This window comes from Neoarius graeffei, chromosome 25 (assembly GCF_027579695.1).
Source record: "Neoarius graeffei isolate fNeoGra1 chromosome 25, fNeoGra1.pri, whole genome shotgun sequence".
NCBI classification, from domain to species: Eukaryota; Metazoa; Chordata; class Actinopteri; order Siluriformes; family Ariidae; genus Neoarius; species Neoarius graeffei.
In genome coordinates, this window is record NC_083593.1 from 22,346,091 (window position 1) to 22,367,300 (window position 21,210).

The window sequence follows — 21,210 nt, forward strand, 5'->3', positions numbered from 1 at the left end:
ATGGCTAGTATGTAAACTTTTAGCATGCTAACATGCTGAGGGTGACATGCTAACAGTTAGCATGCTAACATGCTCAGGCGAATTCGCTAACGGCAAACATGCGAACTCTACATGCTACCATGCTAATTCTAACATGTTAACAGCTCTCATGATAACATGCTAATGGTGAACATGCTAACAACTCGCAAGCTAACAGCAGGCATGATATCGTAATGGTAACATGTTAACAGCTAGCATGATAACACATGAATGCTTATATGCTAATTGCTATCGTGTGTGCATGTAAGTATTCCTGATAAAGTGGCCATTGAGTTGAAGGTGATTTGCTGTCAAAGTCTCAAATGAGCAGATCCTTGCCAAATGCATCATCACCTATGGGGGAAGGGAGGAATGACTCAGTCAAGCTTCCATTGATTGGCGGCAAAATGGAGAAAAAATGGACGGATGAAGGGCAAGACAAAGACGAGTGCGGGTCAGAACGGATATCGTGTGTGATGGGTGATTTGGCCGGAGGTGCCATATGAAGTTTGGTGGATGTGTGGTGAAGTGTTACTGAGCAAAACTCCATTCATTTGAATGGGGCCAAAAATCAATGGAAGCCTATGGAGGTGAAAACCAAGGAAAAGATGAGTGCAGGTCTCAGATGAGGGGATGGATTTGTGCGGGGACTTGGCCTGAGACATCAAGTGAAGTTTCTTGAAGTTTGGTCACTTGGTTAAAAAAAATTGATGGAGAGTGAAAGTTTTTCTCCTGAAACGCCATTCATTTTCAATGGGGCCAAAAATCAATGTAAGCCTATGGAGGAAAAAGGGATGAGTAAAAAGAAAGGAAAAATATGAGTGTGGGTCAGAACTGATTGCATGTATGTGTCGGGGGAGTTGGCCCGAAGTATCACATGAGGTTTGGTGCATCTGCGATGGAGCATGTCCGAGTAGGACAATTCGCTTCATGAGCCCTATTCATTCTCTATGGGAAAAAAACAAAAGAAGAACGACAAGAACAAGAGAACTGGCGCGTTGATCCAAAAGCTGTATACAAGCACGCTACACCACTTTGGGCCAGACATCTCAGAGTTGGAACTGTGTCTCTATCTCGAACGCCCTAGGAGGAGTAGTGGATCCAAAAAATGTGTCTGAATAAGGCAGAATAAGTAAATTTAGGAACAATAGTGTGCTTGCACACAGCATCCTTTGGCTGCTGTGTGCTTGAGCAAGCACACTAATAAAGTAAACAGGAACTACAGAAAAACACAACAAAAATGCAAATATTCAAGGGGGTTGTCCCTGCCATCTAACCTGCAGGGATTACAAACCTTCCTCCACGGCAAGACTAGAAAATTTGCCATCCAATCCTCATTCAAAAACAACGTCAGTATTAAACTACACCTCACTCTGTGGCAATAATCTTAATTCACAAAAAAAAGAAACCATCCAAGCACACTCATAGTGGCTATAATTTGCTGTACAGTAGAATATAGAGTGCATACATAAGTCGAGCAGGGAGTATGTATATACCGTGTTGTTACCGTAACACGCCTCAATCTAATCAATGACTGAGTCAGTTTTGTAGATTGTCAATCTGACATGCATTAGCGTCCTCTAATGACTGAGCCAGCAGTACGGTGTCTTTCGGAGAGTCAAAACGTCTCTGCTTTCCATCCACTGTCACCCTTAAGATAGCCGGATAGAGCAAAGCATAGTCCATGTTCATTTTCTTCAGTCGGGATTTCACGTCATCAAATGCTTTACGTCTCCGAACCACTTCAGCTGAGTAGTCGTTGAAGAATGAGACTTCGGGCTCTCTGGGTGCAGAGTCGTCCCAGTCTCGTCCGCGAGACCAGAGTTGACCATCACCCACTGTTTTTTGTCTTGAAAGTTGTGGAACTTCAGTATCAGTGGTCTTGGATGTTGATTTTGGCCGGGTTTCGATGCTAAGGATCTGTGAGCCCGGTCAAGCTTCAGTCGGCCATCTTTTGTTGTCATTTTGGAGGTATTCGGGGACCCATTTGTCTAAGAATTTTACCGGATCTGACCCCTCAGTGTCCTCAGGTAATCCAACCATACGCACATTGCATCTGCGGCCTCGGTTGTCAAGGTCATCAATATGCTCCAGCATGTCGCGCACTTGTTTTTCAAGAGCTGTTGTCCTAGCCTCTGAAGATGTAGCCGTAGTTTCAACCTCAGCAATTCGAAGAAGAAAAGAAGAAGAAGAAACCTTTATTCGTCACATGCACAGTGAAATTCATTCTCTGCATTTAACCCATCTGAAGCAGTGAACACACGCACACACTCAGAGCAGTGGGCAGCCACACCAGAGCGCCCGGGGAGCAGTCAGGGGTCAGGTACCTTGCTCAAGGGCACCTCAGCCCAAGGCCGCCCCACGTCAACCTAACTGCGTGTCTTTGGATTGTGGGGGAAACCGGAGCACCCGGAGGAAACCCACGCAGACATGGGGAGAACATGCAAACTCCATACAGAAAGGGCCTCTCCGAACCCAGAACCTTCTTGCTGTGAGGCAACCGTGCCGCCCACAAGCATCTCGCTCTTTTGCTTCAGCAACACGCATGGCAACTGTGAGGTCTGCTCTTTAATGGCCTCTAAGACCATGGCAACTTTGGTGTCAATGACTTTAGTGAGGTTGCCAGTTATCCAAAGCTTGAATAAGACATGGCTCCATAGCTCTTGAGCTAGCATCGGTTAGCTCACCTCTGCCATCAGGGCTTGAGGTAGAGCTGGTCTTTGCTGTTTTTTTCGTTACTTTTTTCATACTGTCTGAGATTTGCAGAAAATAACTGTCCAGGCTCATGATACGATACCTCCTGTTCAAAATTTTGTATTTTTATCACACAGGCACAAATAATTCACACAACCTGATAAATGCCTACGCCGCCATCTTATGCCCCCCCCCGCCGCATATTTTGATTTGGCATAGGAGATGCCTGTGAGACGCCCTTCCTGACACAACCCGCCCCAATCTATCTGGGGCTTGGGACAGGTGCCAAGTATGTACTAGCTTGTGCAACCCCAGTGGCTTGGTATTTTTTACCAAACCTGCATGTCTTTTGAACTGTGGGGGGAAACTGGAGCACCCAGAGGAAACCCACACACACTGGGAGAACCTGCAGATTCCACACAGAAAGACCCCCGTCAGCCATGGGGTTTGAACCCGGAACCTTCTTGCTGTGAGGCGACGTTGCTAACCACTACACCACCATACCAACTTGTCAAATCTTGATCTGGCAATTTTATTCAACTCCATCTATCCAGCCATCCGTTTTCCGTAACCGCTTATCCTGTGCAGGGTTGTGGGCAAGCTGGTGCCTATCCCAGTTGACCTTTTTCTTTTCAAAAATGCTCCAGATCTATCAAACTGCAACCTGTTCAAGTTATTCTACAGGGTTTTGATGGGAATTAGATTCTGACTGGACCATCAAAACATTTGATCTTCCTTTGTTGACATTAGATTTGTGCTTTGTGTCATTGTCAAGCTGGAAGGCAAGTAAAGTTTATTTGTATATCGCTTTTTAGAACAAACATTGTCACAAAGCAGCTTTACAGAAAATTAAAGACTTTAAATATGAGCTAATTTTGTCCCCAGTGAGCAAGCCTGAGCTAAGGTGAGGAAGGTGAGCTTTTCTATCTTGACTAGAGCTCCAGTTCCAACAGAAGTGAAGCAGTACCTTGGCATGGTGCTGTCACCATCATGCTTCATGTTGGGTAAAGTGTTCTTTGGGTGATAAGCTTTCTGGGTTTTGTGACACACATCTTTTAGAATTATGGCCAAAAAAACTCTACTTTTCCGTTTCCGTCTAAGAGTACTCCGTGCGTGTTTTGGCTGCCGCTTCTCACTTTTTTTTTTTTCCTCTCTCCTTTTGTCTTTCGTGTCTGTGTAGTTTGATGGGGTTTTTTTTTTTTAATGTTTTGTCTGCCGGTTGTGGTGTAGCTCCGGACCCAGTTTTAGCGTCGGTTTCCTTTAGGCCTTGGTGTGCCGTGGGTGATGCCTGTGCTCCTCGCTATGGATTGCAGTGAGCTCATTGCTCTTTTTAACATCAGGGTTGTCCAGCGCTCTGTGCCATGGTGCTTTTGTGCTTGATGCCGTGTTCTGAGCGATGTTGCTTGGTGGCATCGCAGTGGCTGTGCAGGTGGTTTGGGACATACCAGCGCTCTGTTTAGTTTAGTGAGCTCTGTGCAGCAGTGCTTCTGTACTCGCGTTGTGGATCCATGGCGCGGTGTTCCGAGCGATGTTGCCTGGCGGCAGCTGCGCAAGCAATGCGGGATTTATCTTCGTGTGCCTGATGGGATTGTGGTAGCTATGCCATTGGAATTGCATCTTGATCCTCTTTTGGTGAACTCTGTATTGTAAAGCGACCTTGGGTGTGAGAAAGGCGCTATGTAAATTCATTATTATTATTATTATTATTATTATTATTATTATCAGACCATAACACATTTTGCCATGAAAAGCAAAATTAAGTCAGAAGTTTACATATATTTGGTTAGTATTTGGTAGAATTAAGAATAAAATAAGAAGTTGCATTTATATAGCGCCTTTCTCAAACTCAAGGCTGCTTTGCATAGGTCAGAAAAAACAAAAAAGATAAAAGGGAGTTGTGAAAGAGTGGTGAGTTTATGCACTGGTGGATAAATGTTCATGAAACAGAAAGGTTTTGAGATGAGATTTGAAAAAAGGAAGGAAAGAGCAGTCACTGAGGGGTTGAGGAAGGGTATTCCAGAGCTTGGGGACCATGGCACTGAAGGACCTGTCACCCAGGGTAGAGAGTCTAGTGCGAGGAACAGCAAGGAGATTATAGCTAGAAGATCTGTGAGAGCGGGATGGAGTATAAGGGGTCAGAAGATCACAGATGTAAGAAGGAGCAAGGTTATGGAGAGCTTTGAAGGTTGAGTAATATGATTTTATATTTAATTCAGGACAGAACAAGTAGCCAGTGAAGCTGAGAAAGAATGGGGGTGATATGAGCAGATGGTTTGGTATGGGTGAGGAGTCTTGCTGCAGAGTTCTGAATGTATTGTAGTCTTTGAAGGGATTTAGTAGGGAGGCTAATAAGAAGGGAGTTAGAATAATCTAGGTGGGACATAATGAAGGACTGGACCAACGTTTGAGCATCACTGGTGGAAAGAAAGGGGCGAAGGTGGGCAATGTTCCAGAGGTGGAAGAAAGCAGTCTTGGTGAGGAATTTAATGTGGGGATCAAAGTTGAGTGAGGGGTCAAGCAGTATTCCGAGGTTTCTAACAACAGGTGAAGATTTAACAACTGCATCGTTGATGTTAAGACTGAAACTGAAGAATGTGGACAATGAAGATTTGGGGCTGATAAGCACAATTTCTGTTTTATCTGTGTTAAGTTTTAGAAAATTCTGCATCCACAACTTTGTCTGATTTTGCCTTTGAACTGTTTAACATGGATCAAGCATTTTGGGTCGCTTTCCACAAGTTTCTCACAATATCTTGCTGGAATTTTGGCCCATTCCTCCTAACAGAACTGATGAAGTTGAGTCAAATTTGTGGGCCTTCTTGCTTGCACATGTCTTTTCAGTGCCCCCCACAAATTTTCTATAGGATTGAGGTCAGGGCTTTGTGATGGCCACTCCAATACCTTCACTTTGTTGTCCTTAAAGGAGATATGCAGAGCCTTTATTTTTAAATACGTTTGAGTGGATAGTATCTCCATCCTTGACTCTTGTATGCTGCATAAATGGGAATTTAAATAAATAAATAAATAAAATATATATAATTTATTTATTTTTTTGGAGAGTTATCCTTGACTCTTGTATGCTGCATAAATGGGAATTTAAATAAATATATAATTTTTTTTTTTTTTGGAGAGTTAAAATCGACCGCAAAGTTGGCATTCGAGCTTCCCCGCTGAGCCAGCCAGTCCTGAGTGTGTGACGTCACAGCAGGAACCGGTTTTAAGGCCGAGGCCTTTGACAGCTATAGACTAAAGTCATATATAAATAAAAAAATTTATGGTGAAAGTAAGAAATACCGTTACCGACTTGCTCAAATAAGACTGATTTGACTTCATTGATTGTGGGTTGATTCTCATTAAAACAGGATAGGTGTTATAACTTATGCAACGTACATGTACATGCATGCATTTTCACTGATGATAAAACCTAAAAGGATGATTAAATAATCAGATGAACTAAGAATCACATTCTGAAGCAAATTAAATAATCTTATATCGGTAACTTAAACACGCAATACAAGTTACATGTATTAATCTAAATGCAGGTAAACGCATTTTTTTTTTTAATCCAAATGAGAGTTAGAGCTTACCCGTCTGCGTTCTCGCTTCTTGGAGGCCGATCTTGTGGCCGATTTGTTTTTGAAATAATCAACTTTCAGTTGTTTGTTCAGTTCTCCGTTCACTCACTTCTTCCATGTAAGGGCGAGATGGCAGCAATATCCAGTTTAGAAACAAGACGGCTGCTCCACTCATTCACTTTTCTTTTTACTGTGAATTCCGCCATTACTGCTGGGCTCAGGCAATTACTAAAACCCGGGATGAAATGGGATGTCACCGGTTTTAGCAGCAACTGCGGGGAGGTCACTGCCTGAGCGATATGTCCCGTCCCGTTCCGGGTTTTAGCAACAACCTTCGGCTCACTCCAGAAGGACTGGTGCAACTGAACTCACTTTCCTTTAAAAAAAAAAAACTTGTAGTTTTCTTTTAATTGTTGGTACTGCATCCTCTTTCAGTACGGGCTTATAGCCAACGCTCCTCAGCAGGTCAGAGGTCTCGTACGAGTCTTCAGTAAAATGTGCAGAGAAGAGACCACTTTGTAGTCGCCCAATGTGCCCGTGAACTTCTCACAAAACACGTCCAGATCTTTGCAGTTTGAACATCCTTGGGCTATGCCTGCAACATACAGTGGCGCTTGAAAGTTTGTGAACCCTTTAGAATTTTCTATATTTCTGCATAAATATGACCTTAAACATCAGATTTTCACACAAGTCCTAAAAGTAAATAAAGAGAACCCAGTTAAACAAATGAGACACAAATATCATACTTGGTCATTTATTTATCAGGGAAAATGATCCAATATTACATATCTGTGAATGGCAAAAGTATGTGAACCTCTAGGATTAGTAGTTAATTTGAAAGTGAAATTAGAGTCAGGTGTTTTCAATCAGTGGGATGACAATCAGGTGTGAGTATGCATCCTGTTTTATTTAAAGAACGGGGATCTATCAAAGTCTGATCTTCACAACACATGTTTGTGGAAGTGTATCATGGCATGAACACAGGAGATTTCTGAGGACCTCAGAAAAAGAGTTGTTGATTCTCATCAGGCTGGAAAAGATTACAAAACCATCTCTAAAGAGTTTGGACTCCACCACTCCACAGTCAGACAGATTGTGTACAAATGGAGGAAATTCAAGACCATTGTTACCCTCCCCAGGAGTGGCCAACCAACAAAGATCACTCCAAGAGCAAGGCGTGCAATAGTCGGCGAGGTCACAAAGGACCCCAGGGTAACTTCTGAGCAACTGAAGGCCTCTCTCACACTGGCTAATGTTAATGTTCATGAGTCCACTATCAGGAGAACACTGAACAACAATGGTGTGCATGGCAGGGTTGCAAGGAGAAAGCCACTGCTCTCCAAAAAGAACATTGCTGCTTGTCTGCAGTTTGCTAAAGATCATGTGGACAAGCCAGAAGGCTGTTGGAAAAATGTTTTGTGGAAAGATGAGACCAAAATAGAACCTTTTGGTTTAAATGAGAAGCATTCTGTTTGGAGAAAGGAAAACACTGCATTCCAGCATAAGAACCTTATCCCATCTGTGAAACATGGTGGTGGTAGTATCATGGTTTGGGCCTATTTTGCTGCATCTGGGCCAGGATGGCTTGCCTTCATTGATGGAACAATGAATTCTGAATTATACCAGCAAATTCTAAAGGAAAATATCAGGACATCTGTCCATGAACTGAATCTCAAGAGAAGGTGGGTCATGCAGCAAGACAATGACCCTAAGCACACAAGTCGTTCTACCAAAGAATGGTTAAAGAAGAATAAAGAATGTTTTGGAATGGCCAAGTCAAAGTCCTGACCTTAATCCAATGGAAATGTTGTGGAAGGACCTGAAGCGAGAAGTTCATGTGAGGAAACCCACCAACATCCGAGAGTTGAAGCTGTTCTGTATGGAGGAATGGGCTAAAATTCCTCCAAGCCGGTGTGCAGGACTGATCAACAGTTACCGCAAACGTTTAGTTGCAGTTATTGCTGCACAAGGGGGGTCACACCAGATACTGAAAGCAAAGGTTCACATACTTTTGCCACTCACAGATATGTAATATTGGGTCATTTTCCTCAATAAATAAATTACCAAGTATAATATTTTTGTCTCATTTGTTTAACTGGGTTCTCTTCATCTACTTTTAGGACTTGTGTGAAAATCTGATGATGTTTTAGGCCATATTTATGCAGAAATATAGAAAATTCTAAAGGGTTCACAAACTTTCAAGCACCATTGTAAATCCAGCTTCTGTTGTGTTGCTGTACCGGCCAACAACACATCTGCGTGGCATGGTGATAAATTGACTCAAAATGGAGGATCGGAGTTGCAGTCAGCTCTGTTTTTTAGTATAGCGGAAATGGCGATGAGACCGGTAGACTTCCTGTTGTGACGTTACGGACGTCAAGGTCATTCACTCAGACCGCTACCTATATAAATCACTTTAATCGTAAAAATTACTATATTAGATTTATTGTTAACGCTTAAAACTATTCCTGTGCCATTCTTGAGGTCTCAAGGCATTTATAAACAAAAGTGAGGCCATGGTTCTGTGTATATGCTTTAAGCCACTTTTGCAACTAATTTAGAGGTATGCTTGGGGTCATTGTCCATTTGGAAGACCCATCCACACCCAAGCTTTAACTTTTTGGCTGATGTCTTGAGATGTTGCTTCAATATATCTACATAATTTTCTTTCCTTATGACGCTGTCTATTTTGTAAAGTGCACCAGTCCCTCCTGCAGCAAAGCAGCCCCACAGCATGATGCTGCCACCCCCATATTTCATTGTTAGGATGGTGTTCTGAGGCTTGCAAGCTTCCCCCTTTCTCCTCCAAACATAACAATGATCATTATGACCAAACAGTTCAATATTTGTTTCATCAGCCCACAGGACATGTCTCCAAAAATTGAGATCTTTGTTCCCATGTGCAGCTGCAAACTGTAATCTGGCCTTTTTATGGTGGTTTTGGAGCAGTGGCTTTCTCCTCGCTGAGTGGCCTTTCAGCTCATGTCGGTACAGAACTCATTTTACTGTGGATAATAATACTCTTAACGGTTTCAGCCAGCATCTTTACAAGGTCTTTCACTGTTTTGGGGTTCATTTGCACATTTCGCACCAAAGCATATTCATCTCTGGGACACAGAAGCCATCTCCTTCCTGAGTGGTATGATGGCTGTGTGCTCCCATGGTGTTTATACTTGCATATTATTGTTTGAACAGATGAACGTGGGATCTTCAGGCATCTGAAAATTGTACCCAAGGATGAACCAGACTTGTAAAGATCCACAGTTCTTTTCTGATGTTTTGGTTGATTTTCTTTTGACTTTCCCATGATGTCATGCAAAGAAGCCCTTGTGTTTGAAGGTGTGCCTTAAAATACATCCACAGGTTTGCCTCCAGTTAACTCAAATGATGTCTATCAGAAGCTTCTAATGCCAAAACAACATGATATGGAATGCTCCAAGCTGTTTAAAGTCACAGTCAACTTAGTGTATGTAAACTTCTGACTTTGATGAAAGTAATTAAAAATTTTCTCTCTGATTTATTTTGACATTTTATAAATAAAAAAAGTTGGGGATCCTAACTGGCCTAAAACAGGGAAGGTTTCCTCAATTTTACTGTCCGACATGGGGGGTTAAAAAAAGTTTGTCTTTTTCTAAACTGTATGTAAACATCTGGTTGCAATGGCACATTGGACATGTATACATACACACGCCATAACCCGCAGATGGGTAAAAACCACAGATAAAGTTCTCTTTTCTCTCCGTTTCACCCTTCTCCTTTTGTATTCCTTGATCCCATTTCGTGTTATACTCAATGCAGACAACGCTAATCAGTCTTTTCCACTCCGTTCTGTTCACTGTTGACTGCCGTTTATCAAGGACATGGCCACATTTTAGAGCACTTTTACAGGTGTCCTTGAAACGGAGCTTGGGTCGACCTACTGGATGAGAACCATGCGCCAACTCTCAGTACAAGAGTTCTTTTGCCAGTCTGTCATTGTCCATACGACAGACGTGCCCTGGCCAGCGGAGACGGTTTCTCACCAGCTTTAGTTCTATATCTTCGACGTTTGCGCACTGTAGCACCTCTTCATTGCTGATGAAATGATCCCATTTGATGTTCAGGATGAGATGTAGATGGCGCTGTTGTATTGTATGGAGCTGCCTGACTTCATGCTGATATCAAGTCCATGTTTCGCTACCATACATCAGAAGAGGTACATAATAATTTTGGTCGAAACTGTGAGATCATGCGAGTCAAGCACTCTATTCCTTAAGCGGCCAAATGCACAAGATGTTGCTTGAATACGGGATGCGAGTTCCCCCTCCATAAAGCAGTCACTGGTGACAGCTGCTGAGGTACTTGAAGCGAGTGACATTGGCTAACTTGATACCGTCTACGAAGAACTCAGCAGTGTTTCCAATACACATGGTCTCTGTTTTAGCAGTATTGATGAACAGGTCCATTCTCTTTGCTGCTACATGGTAGGACGTCAAAAGCGACTGCAGGCCCTCTAGTGTGTCACTGAATGTTGTGATGTCATCAGCATACTGAGCTTCTCTGATCAACTCTGTGAGGACTGTAAATTTGGCTTTAAGTCTACGTAGATCAAAAAGATCCCCATCATAACGGAGTCTGATCTGGACACTACAAGTGTGCTTGATTTTCTTGAAAGCAAGCCAGAGTAAGACTGTAGCGTAGATTCCAAAAAGTGTTGGTGCTAATTTGCACCCCTGCTTGACCCCACTGTTGTATCCAAAGGACTGGGTGAGATCACAGTCAACGATGAGTCTTGCGTGTACATCTGTGTATAGCTTCCTGATGATTCTGGTGAACTTTGGTGGGCAGCCAAGTTTACCAAGAATGATGATGCATCCAGTGTAATCTATTACAAGCTAGCGGAGATGGGTGTGCAAAGTTGCAAGCTTTCAAGTCTTATTTGGCATGAGACTTTATTTATTTGCATGCTAGCCTGAGACAGGACTGAGAATAGATGACTTTTTCCCCTCTCTTTCTGGCTTCCTCCGACAGCATCTTCTTTGGTCTCTTCACCTCGGCTGCTATGATGTCCATACTGAGAATATGGATTTAGCTGTTTCTTATATGCTTCAAAGATATACAGGCTTCCCAAATTTGGAAGCTGCCAGTGCTACGCAGTTCTAGTGAGAAAAATCTCAGGGATGCACCACCAGAGTTAAATAGTGCTATAACTGGTGAACTGGGCACAGACTTGGAATGGAAAATGAGCCATTCTCCCCATCACAAGCCAATGTGCCATCAAAATGATTTTGAAGCTCATATTTTAAAGGAGATATGCAGAACCATGGCCTCACTTTTTGTTTATAAATTCCTCGAGACCTCAAGAATGGCACAGGAATAGTTTTAAGCGTCAACAATAAATCTAATATAGTAATTTTTACGATTAAAGTGATTCATATAGGTAGCGGTCTGAGTGAATGACCTTGACATCTGTGATGTCACAGCAGGAAGTCTGTTGGTCTCCTCGCCATTTCCGCTATACTAAAACACAGAGCTGACTTCAACTCCGATCCTCCATTTTGAGCTAATTTATCACCATGCCATGTAGATGTGTTGCTGGTGGGTGCAGCAACACGATAGAAGCTGGATTTATGTTGCAGTCATGGCCCAAGAATGTTCAAACTACAAAGATTTGTACGCGTTTTGCGAGAAATTCATGGATTGGGCACCTACGAAGTGGTCGCTCCTCTTTTTACATTTTACTGATGACTCGTACAAAACCTCTGATCTGTTGAGGAGCGTTGGCTATAAGCCCGTATTGAAAAAGGGTGCAGTACCAACAATTAAAGGAAAAGAAAAGAAAAAAGTTCGGTTGCACCAGTTCTCCCAGAGTGTGAGCCGAGCAGTAATGGCGGAGTACTCAGTATGGAGAATGAGTGGACCAGTCGTTAGATTTCTCCACTGGATATGCTTACCTCAGCAGCAATATCTCGCCCCTGCGTGGAAGAAGCGAATGAACGAAGAACTGAAAGTCAGATTGTTGTTTCAAAACAAACAAATCGGCCACAGGCTCGGCATTCAAGAAGCGAGAACACAGACGGGTAAGATGTGACTCTCATTTGGTTACATAACACCACCACCACCACTTGTTGTTTACCTGCATTTAGATTAATGCATGTAACTTGTATTGTGTATTTAAGTTACTGGTATAAGATTATTTAATTTGCTTCAGAATGTGATTGTCTCAGTTCATCTGGTTATTTAATTAGCCTTTTATGTTTTATCAGTGAAAATGCATGCATGTACATGTATGGTGCATAAGTTATAACACCTATCCTGTTTTAATGAGAGTCACATGAGACTGTCAGTTCAATTCCATCCAGTTCTCTGGCTTTATTTCGTAAGGTGGAGGCCTCCGTGTTACTATCGGATTCACTTTCCGATGGTTCAAACTGATACGGTTCTACGTGTATAGCAGTAGCATGTACACACACTCCAATTTCAGGACTATTACAGTCTGATGTATTACTATCTGAGGAATCTGAAGAATCTCCAATAAATCCGAACGAAGACGCCACTGAAACCACTCTCACCTGCCAAGTCTGGCTTTGGTCTATAGCACCGGTTCCTGCTGTGACGTCACCCACCCAGGGCTGGCTGGCTCAGCGGGGCAGCTCGAATACCAACTTTGCGGTCGATTTTTAACTCTCAAATGTATATATTTTTTATTCCCAATTATGCAGCATACAAGAGTCAAGGATGTAGATACTATCCACTCAGAAATGTATTTAAAAATAAAGGTTTTGCGTATCATCTCCTTTTAGGCAAAAATCCTAGCTAATGTTACTTTTAATGGTAACCTTCCTGCTAAATTTTCATCTTGTCCTTTTATTAAATTTCAAGGGGCACGTTGGTCACTGTGATGTCTCGTTTTCTCCACTTGTTGATTATGCCCTTCATGGTGTTCCATGGTACCTCTCATGTTTCAGAAATTATTTTGTACCCCTCTCCTGATCTATAGACTTGTCTGATCTTTATTTGGGGTTAATAAAAATTTCACTGATTTGGCATATGATCAGTTTTCAACACGAGTTTGAATGTGATTGGTTCGTTCTGAGCACAGTCACATGCCACGTTATAAGTGTGCATACTTGTGCAGCCAGTTTATTGTAAGATTTTTTTTCTTTGTCCTAGAACATTTAGTTTGTTACCTGAGTGTTGTTGGTTGCTATATCGCATTAAAGGTGGAGAAAAATCTGACGTGATTTATTTTGCATTACAAAAATTTACAATTTTAACAGGTTTGTGAAGACTCTTTTTATGTAACAATTTGTACTCTTTGTATAACAATTATTCTTGAGCCCAAGGTTTTTTCAGATCTTTAGTAGCAGAGTAAATGATCAAAGATGTTTCCAGGTCAGTCACTTTTACCTCCGTGGTTGCAGGAATGGTGTGTCTGCATGATGGTGGCTCAGAAGATCAGGAGCAGGACCCTGAGCGTCTGAAAGCACTAGCTGCATTTCAGCTGCACTGCCTGAACCATGCACTGAAGTTCCCAAAGCTCCAGCGCCTTGTCTACTCCACCTGCTCCATCCATCCACAGGAGAATGAGGAAGTCGTGTCTGTCTGTCTTGAGAAAAATCCTGATTTTAGGTAAACCAGACATACAAAATTCTGTGAAGGTTTTCAGTCAGCCAGGATATTCTGAATGATTAGTAGGAGCGAGTGAAGATGATGATGTGTGTCAAAATCTTAAAGATGCAAAGATTGACCAAAGTGACAAAACGTAATAGCAACCAGTCTTCACTCACTGCTACTAAACAACAAACTGTTGTTTCTGATTATTATATCCAGCATCAGGGTATGATTTTAATATTTTTTTCCCAAAATATTTTTTATTAAGTTTTAACCTACATACATAGACTACATACATACATACACTACCATTCAAAAGTTTGGGGTCACTTTGAAATGTCCTTATTTTTGAAAAAAAAAGCACTGTTCTTTTCAATGAAGATCACTTTAAACTAATCAGAAATCCACTCTATACATTGCTAATGTGGTAAATGACTATTCTAGCTGCAAATGTCTGGTTTTTGGTGCAATATCTACATGGGTGTATAGAGGCCCATTTCCAGCAACTCTCACTCCAGTGTTCTAATGGTACAATGTGTTTGCTCATTGCCTCAGAAGGCTAATGGATGATTAGAAAACCCTTGTACAATCATGTTAGTACAGCTGAAAACAGTTGAGCTCTTTAGAGAAGCTATAAAACTGACCTTCCTTTGAGCAGATTGAGTTTCTGGAGCATCACATTTGTGGGGTCGATTAAATGCTCAAAATGGCCAGAAAACTGTCTTGACTATATTTTCTATTCATTTTACAACGTATGGTGGTAAATAAAAGTGTGACTTTTCATGGAAAACACAAAATTGTCTGGGTGACCCCAAACTTTTGAACGGTAGTGTACATACATCTAAACATTGACAATAAATGTATGTGTTCCAAGAAAATAACATGAAAAGAAGACACTAACAGTAAAACACAAACAAACAAATGTCAGCAACTTCAAAGAAAAACTAAACTAAAACAAACAAAAACAAAAATAGCTTCTCATTAAATGGCTTTAGCTTTCACTCATCACATCTGACATCCCATTAACTCCACCATCTTCAAGAAAGGATAAGAATGGGCTCCAGACTTCTTCAAATCTCCTACATTTACCTTTCACTATATAGGTTATTTTTTTCCATGGCCACATTCATTGCCATTTCTTTCAACCAGTCTCTTACACTTGGCACTTTTGTTTTCTTCCAAAATAAAGCAATTAAACATTTTGCTTGTAACAAGCACATATCAATGAAAATATATTCCCTTCTTCTCAATGGAGATTCAAGAGGATATAAATGTAGAACATGTGTTTTAGCTGATAACGCTAGGCTGATATTATAATTTTATTAATCATGTCCTTTAACCCCCTCCAGAATGTATTTGTGTTCACACTCCCATATGCAATGATAAAGATCGCCTTTGAGTTTGTTACATTTTATGCTGGTATCAGGAATGTTTTCATTGTATTTATGTAGCATAGTCGGAGTCACATAAGTCTGCATCAACCATTTATATTGTAACAATTTCAATCTAACACTTACTGTTTGGGTTTGAGCTTTCTTACATGCCTCCATCCAATCATTCATAGACGAGTCTTCTTTTAAGTCTTCCCTCCAAGCTTCTAATTTATGAAGTGATGATTCTTGTGATCCTGACATTATAATCAGGGATGAGAGTTTTCCGCTTTTTGGCGGATTTCCGCTTTTTCTGAGCAAAAATTGATGATATGCCAAATCTGTTGAGATGTTTTTTTTTTTCATTGAGGGGGGTTGGGGTATGTTCCTTCGTGATACTCAAGCGTACGACGATGTTACATGTTTACATTTTCGCCATCTTTAGTCTCACTAAGTCTCGCGGTAGAATACGTTATCTACAATGTAATTGGCCAAAACATCGCTGGCGAGAGCATGATAGCCAATCATAACAGTTCTTACAAGAGTGTGGGAGAGAACAAAAGCCAATCATAACAGTTCTTACAAGAGTGTGGGAGAGAACAAAAGCCAATCATAACAGTTCTTACAAAAGTACCCGCATCTGTTCTATTTTATCGAAACTTGCACATGTTCATCGTCGCTGCGCTTCAAAAATACGTTTCTCTTTCGTATTGGCTTTTTTACTCAAAATGCCGAATACAATTGACAAGCGAGACGAAGCGAAGGTACGTGAAATCGATGCTGGTATAAAAAACAGAGAGAGGACTGACAAGCTTTTGTCTTTGGCCAAAAGGCTGAAGAAGTCGAAATGATTAAATGAAAATGAGAAGTGACTGTGAACTATAAATAATTGTATAAAGTGTACATAGACATTGTCCCATAAACTTAGCATTCGTTTGATTTAATACATTGAACATGTATATGATGGTCAGTAAATCTGAATTAATGCTGACAGTTTGGAAAACTTAAATATTTCAAAAGACTTTGAAATCATATGCAACTAATGAGGACATAGGGTGACTGACCTTTTCTCCCTAAGAAATTTTATTTAATATATGAACATTGATAATTAATAAAACTTGCGTTTAATGTGAATTTAGTTTGTCATTTTTGTTGATCATAAATTATAACCATACCCTTGAATGTAGAATGTGATTTTATTTTGAATTCAAACAATACTCCTATTGATTTGAAACACATTTTCATGTAAATATATAAAGACAACAGATTTTTTATCTACTACAGCTCAGATTGCAGGAAAAGTGGTTTGTAAGGCCTTATTTTTCAAAATTTTCCTGGGGGGGTATCCCTCCCAGACCCCCGGCTTCGGGCGCCATCTTGTTTTCTGCTTTTTTGGTGACCACCCACTCTCATCCCTGTATAATGCCATAAAACTGAGAAATTAAACCTCTATTATAGCAATCTTTTACCATTTCCTTCTCTAATATGTTTGGAATTGGTATATCTAAAGAATTCCTTTGAGACACAAAAATAAAATTTCTTATTTGTAAATATTTAAAGAAGTGTTTTTTAGATATATTAAATGTATTAACAATTTCCTCAAAGGACAAAAGCTTGTTGGAAGAATACAGATCTGCTATGGACTTTATCCCTTTCTCTGCCCAAATCTTAAAGCCTGCATCCAACCGCCCTGCTATAAAATTTGTATTACCCCAAATGGAGCTATAACCAGACGGGTCATTCGGTATGCCAAAATATCTCTTAACTACATACCAAACATTAATCATACTAAGAACTATTGGGTTAAGACAATTTTTCCTAAGATCTTTGAGATCAGCCGAATATAAGTATAGATTTAGGAGCAGGCCAGGTGTGATTGCATTTGATTCCATGTTGACCCAAGATGGGATACCTTGTGAAGAGAAGTAGAGCATAATGGTTCTGAGCTGAGTAGCCCAATAATACCATTACAAGTTGGGACACTGAAGCCCTCCTCTATCATGTGGCAAGTACAGAAGTGAAAGGCGGAGTCTGGGACGTCTGCTGTTCCGGATAAAGTTAGTAAATAGGTTGTTAAGTCTTTTGAAAAGGTGCTTTGGAGGTGGTATGGGGATATTCTGGAATAGATACAACAGTTTAGGTAAGATTCATTTTCAGGACATTTATGCGACCAATTAAGGATATGGGTAATTAAGGATAACAACAACAGTCTTCACTTACTGCTACTAAACAACAAACTGTTGTTTCTGATTATATCCAGCATCAGGGTATGATTTTAATATTATTGTGCTAAATAAGGCTACAGTCACACGACAGCTCGTGATGGGTTTGCGAATACTTGGCGATGAAAAATGGACCTTCTCCGCTCCATTGGAGTGCTGTGGTCGCGTGGTTTGAAATGGGTAAACAAATGTCGACACGCCTCATGTTTGTATGGTTTATCTGTATTCATGAACTACAGAGTCTGAGATATAGCTCAAAATGGTACATTATTGTGCAGCTTATTGCTGCAGTAACAGTTCAACTAATAGTAGTCTATCATTTCTTTCTTTTCCGAGCAATAAAATACTTTATTCAATTTACAGACAAATTTGCATTGTTTGGTAGTTGTGTGTGCTATAGCATTGAAACCTTCGTCTTGCTGAGCCAGTGAAATTTGTATTTATTTTAGATTTGGATGTTTACCACGTTTTAAAAGATTTGCGATAGTAATCGTGGACACTGTCATTTTACTGAGTTTTGTTTTGTCCAAACTGGCTGCACTAGTAGCGCTATTAGTGACCGCCATTTTGGATTTGTGTTTACCCATTTCAGATGATGATGATAGTCAGTTCAATTTTTATAGCACCTTTCTCACACCCAAGGTCGCTTTACAATTGGGGGTGGGGATCCACCAAAAGAGGATCAGGATGTAATTCCAATGGCGTAGCTAACACAGTCCTACCAGGCGCACGAAGATGAATCCTGCACAGCCGCCGCGATGCTGCCAGGCATCACCACTCGGAACACACCATGGATCCACAAAGTGAGCACAGAAGCACCACCACACAGAGCGCTGGTATGTCCCAAACCACCTGCACAGCCAATGCGACACCACCAGGCAATGTCACTCGGAACACTACACCAAGCACAGGAGCACCGCTGCACAACCCTGCTGTTAAAAAGAGCAGTGAGCTCTCTGCAGTCCATAGCGAGGAGCACAGGCATCACCCATGGTGGACCAAGGCCTGGAGGGAACAGATACCAAAAGTGGGTCCGGAGCTACACTACAACCAGTGGGCAAAAACACACAAACAAAAAACAAACATCAAACTACACAAAATTGAAACGCTCCGGTGAGAAGTGGCAGCCAAAACATGCACTGTGTACACTCAACCAGAACTAGGAGAATAATGTGATTTGAGTCCGAGAAGGTCTATTGGTAGCATCGGCACCAATCATACGATACACGGCGAATGTTCTCCGAGCTTCGCGAGTTGTGTGTGGGGTGGGGTTGGGTATTTTTATTTTTTATTTTATTTTTTTGGGTGTCTCTGCCTCATGAGTGGCCAAAAATGTTGCGAAAAATTTCAGTGCACGCACTGAAATTTGGTGGCGATGTTTTTTGTCGGGAAACTAAGCAGTGAATACTCACAGATGGATTTGGGAATACTTCCTGAAGCTCAGGTAAGCATCACCACCAAATGGCTCATTTTCATCGGCAAAACATTGCAAGCTGTAGTGTGATCGTAGCCTAATGTATTATTTGTCACTTAAGCCTTTTTTCCAATCTAGGGTCAAACACTAATCTCAGCAGAATAGTTCCATTCCACAAAGGTGCAGTCACATGAATGGTTATTGTTTCTTTTTCCTGTTGTGCTAGATCACAAAAAAATCTACAAAAAAAACCTACAGTGATGCATTGGCTCAGCCACAGCTCAATAAATGTTGTCACTGTTATCATCTCTCTTTGGTTGCCTGATAATATGAAGGCTTTAGATTGTACAAGTGTCTTGGAGGCTTTTTGAAAGTGCCATTCAATTAATGTACTCAACATTTTCCCATCATTTTTGGTTGCCAACAAATAATTAACAATAAGTACCGAAGGGCCATTTGATTAAACACAAAAGGGTCATACTAATGGATCATGATGCACATTTGTCACTGAGAGTAATCTCTCCCCAAAGTTATTTCCAAACTAGCAACAATATTAGTACCTCTTCCTTTTCCAACACCTGTAGATTTATGAGCTTTTCTAGCCTTGATGCAATGTCTGTCTGGTGTCCTTTTTTGGAAAGACTTTTAATCAGATACATGCAAATTTTCTTTGACTTGTCATATGCTTAAAATTCACATTTATTTGGAAACTGACAGCGATTCGGTGTCTTTCTACAGACTAATTCATCTTCTTCCTGAGTGGCCTGAACGGGGTCATGACCCACTGACGCAGTGTCTCAGAGCCAGCACTACAAAAACCTTCACTCACGGCTTCTTCGTAGCCATGCTGGAAAGGCAGGCTACTCCAAAGAGGGAAAGCCTTGATGAACAGTAAGTCAGCTGTGAACCTGTGGCTGCAAAACAACTTTAATTGGCAAGCTCAGATGTTTCGAATCGTGTTTATTTTTTGTGAAAACTTTCAGTGTGTTTTTAATGATGAAAATGAATCTGATGATCACAACTTTATCACAGGCCGCCTTCCATAAGTGAGTCTTCTGATGAAGAGGAGCCAATAGAAGTATCTGTGGACGAACAACTTCAGCCTCCTACAGCAAAGAAAAGGCGAAGGAATAGAAAGAAATCCAAAAAGCAGACATCTTAAAATGTTCACTTTTATAACCATTGAATTTTTTTAGTGTCTCATAAAACCTGTTTAAAAAGTCTTTGAAGGAGAATCTTAATTTTGATTTAGTCTCATCCTTGGAGTAGGGGGATAATGCACCACTTCATGACAGAAATGAAATAGTCGTGAGAGATACCTTAGGGTGGTGGTTCAAATAAAAAAGGTTGGTTTTAAATGGTTGGATAGTTTATGAAGAGCTTCACAGTTCATACAGTGGTGCTTGAAAGTTTGTGAACCCTTTAGAATTTTCTATATTTCTGCATAAATATGACCTAAAACATCAGATTTTCACACAAGTCCTAAAAGTAGATAAAGAGAACCCAGATAAACAAAGACAAAAATATTATACTTGGTCATTTATTTATTGAGGAAAATGACCCAATATTACATATCTGTGAGTGGCAAAAGTATGTGGACCTCTAAGATTAGCAGTTAATTTGAAGATGAAATTAGAGTCAGGTGTTTTCAATCAATGGGATGACAATCAGGTGTGAGTGGGCACCCCATTTTATTTAAAGAACAGGGATCTCTCAAAGTCTGATCTTCACAACAAATATTTGTGGAAGTGCATCATGGCACGAACAAAGGAGATTTCTGAGGACCTTAGACAAAGCATTGTTGAGGCTCATCAGGCTGGAAAAAGTTACAAAACCATCTCTAAAGAGTTTGGACTCCTCCAATCCACAGTCAGACAGATTGTGTACAAATAGAGGAAATTCAAAACCATTGTTACCCTCCCCAGGAGTGGTCAACCAACAACAATCACTCCAAGAGCAAGGCGTGTAATAGTTGGCGAGGTCACAAAGGACCCCAGGGTAACTTCTAAGCAACTGAAGGCCTCTCTCACATTGGCTAATGTTCATGAATCCACCATCAGGAGAACACTGAACAACAATGGTGTGCATGGCAGGGTTGCAAGGAGAAAGCCACTGCTCTCCAAAAAGAACATTGCTGCTCCTCTGCAGTTTGCTAAAGATCATGTGGACAAGCCAGAAGGCTATTGGAAAAATGTTTTGTGGACAGATGAGACCAAAATAGAACTTTTTGATTTAAATGAGAATCATTCTGTTTGGAGAAAGGAAGACACTGCATTCCAGCATAAGAATCTTCTCCCATCTGTGAAACGTGGTGGTAGTATCAT

At 40.9% G+C, this 21,210-nt stretch overlaps 1 protein-coding gene across 4 annotated transcripts in view; it reads left to right on the plus strand.

Annotated features, from left to right (window-relative positions):
* The window catches only part of nsun5 (NOP2/Sun RNA methyltransferase 5), a 62,052-nt gene extending 41,943 nt beyond the window's left edge, over nt 1–20,109 (plus strand). For all 4 annotated transcript variants that reach the window (XM_060909007.1, XM_060909008.1, XM_060909009.1 and 1 more), the window contains 3 exons: nt 13,691–13,898; nt 19,625–19,777; nt 19,919–20,109. In XM_060909007.1, the coding sequence (XP_060764990.1) occupies nt 13,691–13,898; nt 19,625–19,777; nt 19,919–20,048 (491 nt within the window). In that variant the 3' untranslated portion in view covers nt 20,049–20,109. The remainder of the gene's footprint in view (nt 1–13,690; nt 13,899–19,624; nt 19,778–19,918) is intronic.
* The last annotated feature ends 1,101 nt before the right edge of the window (nt 20,110–21,210 follow it).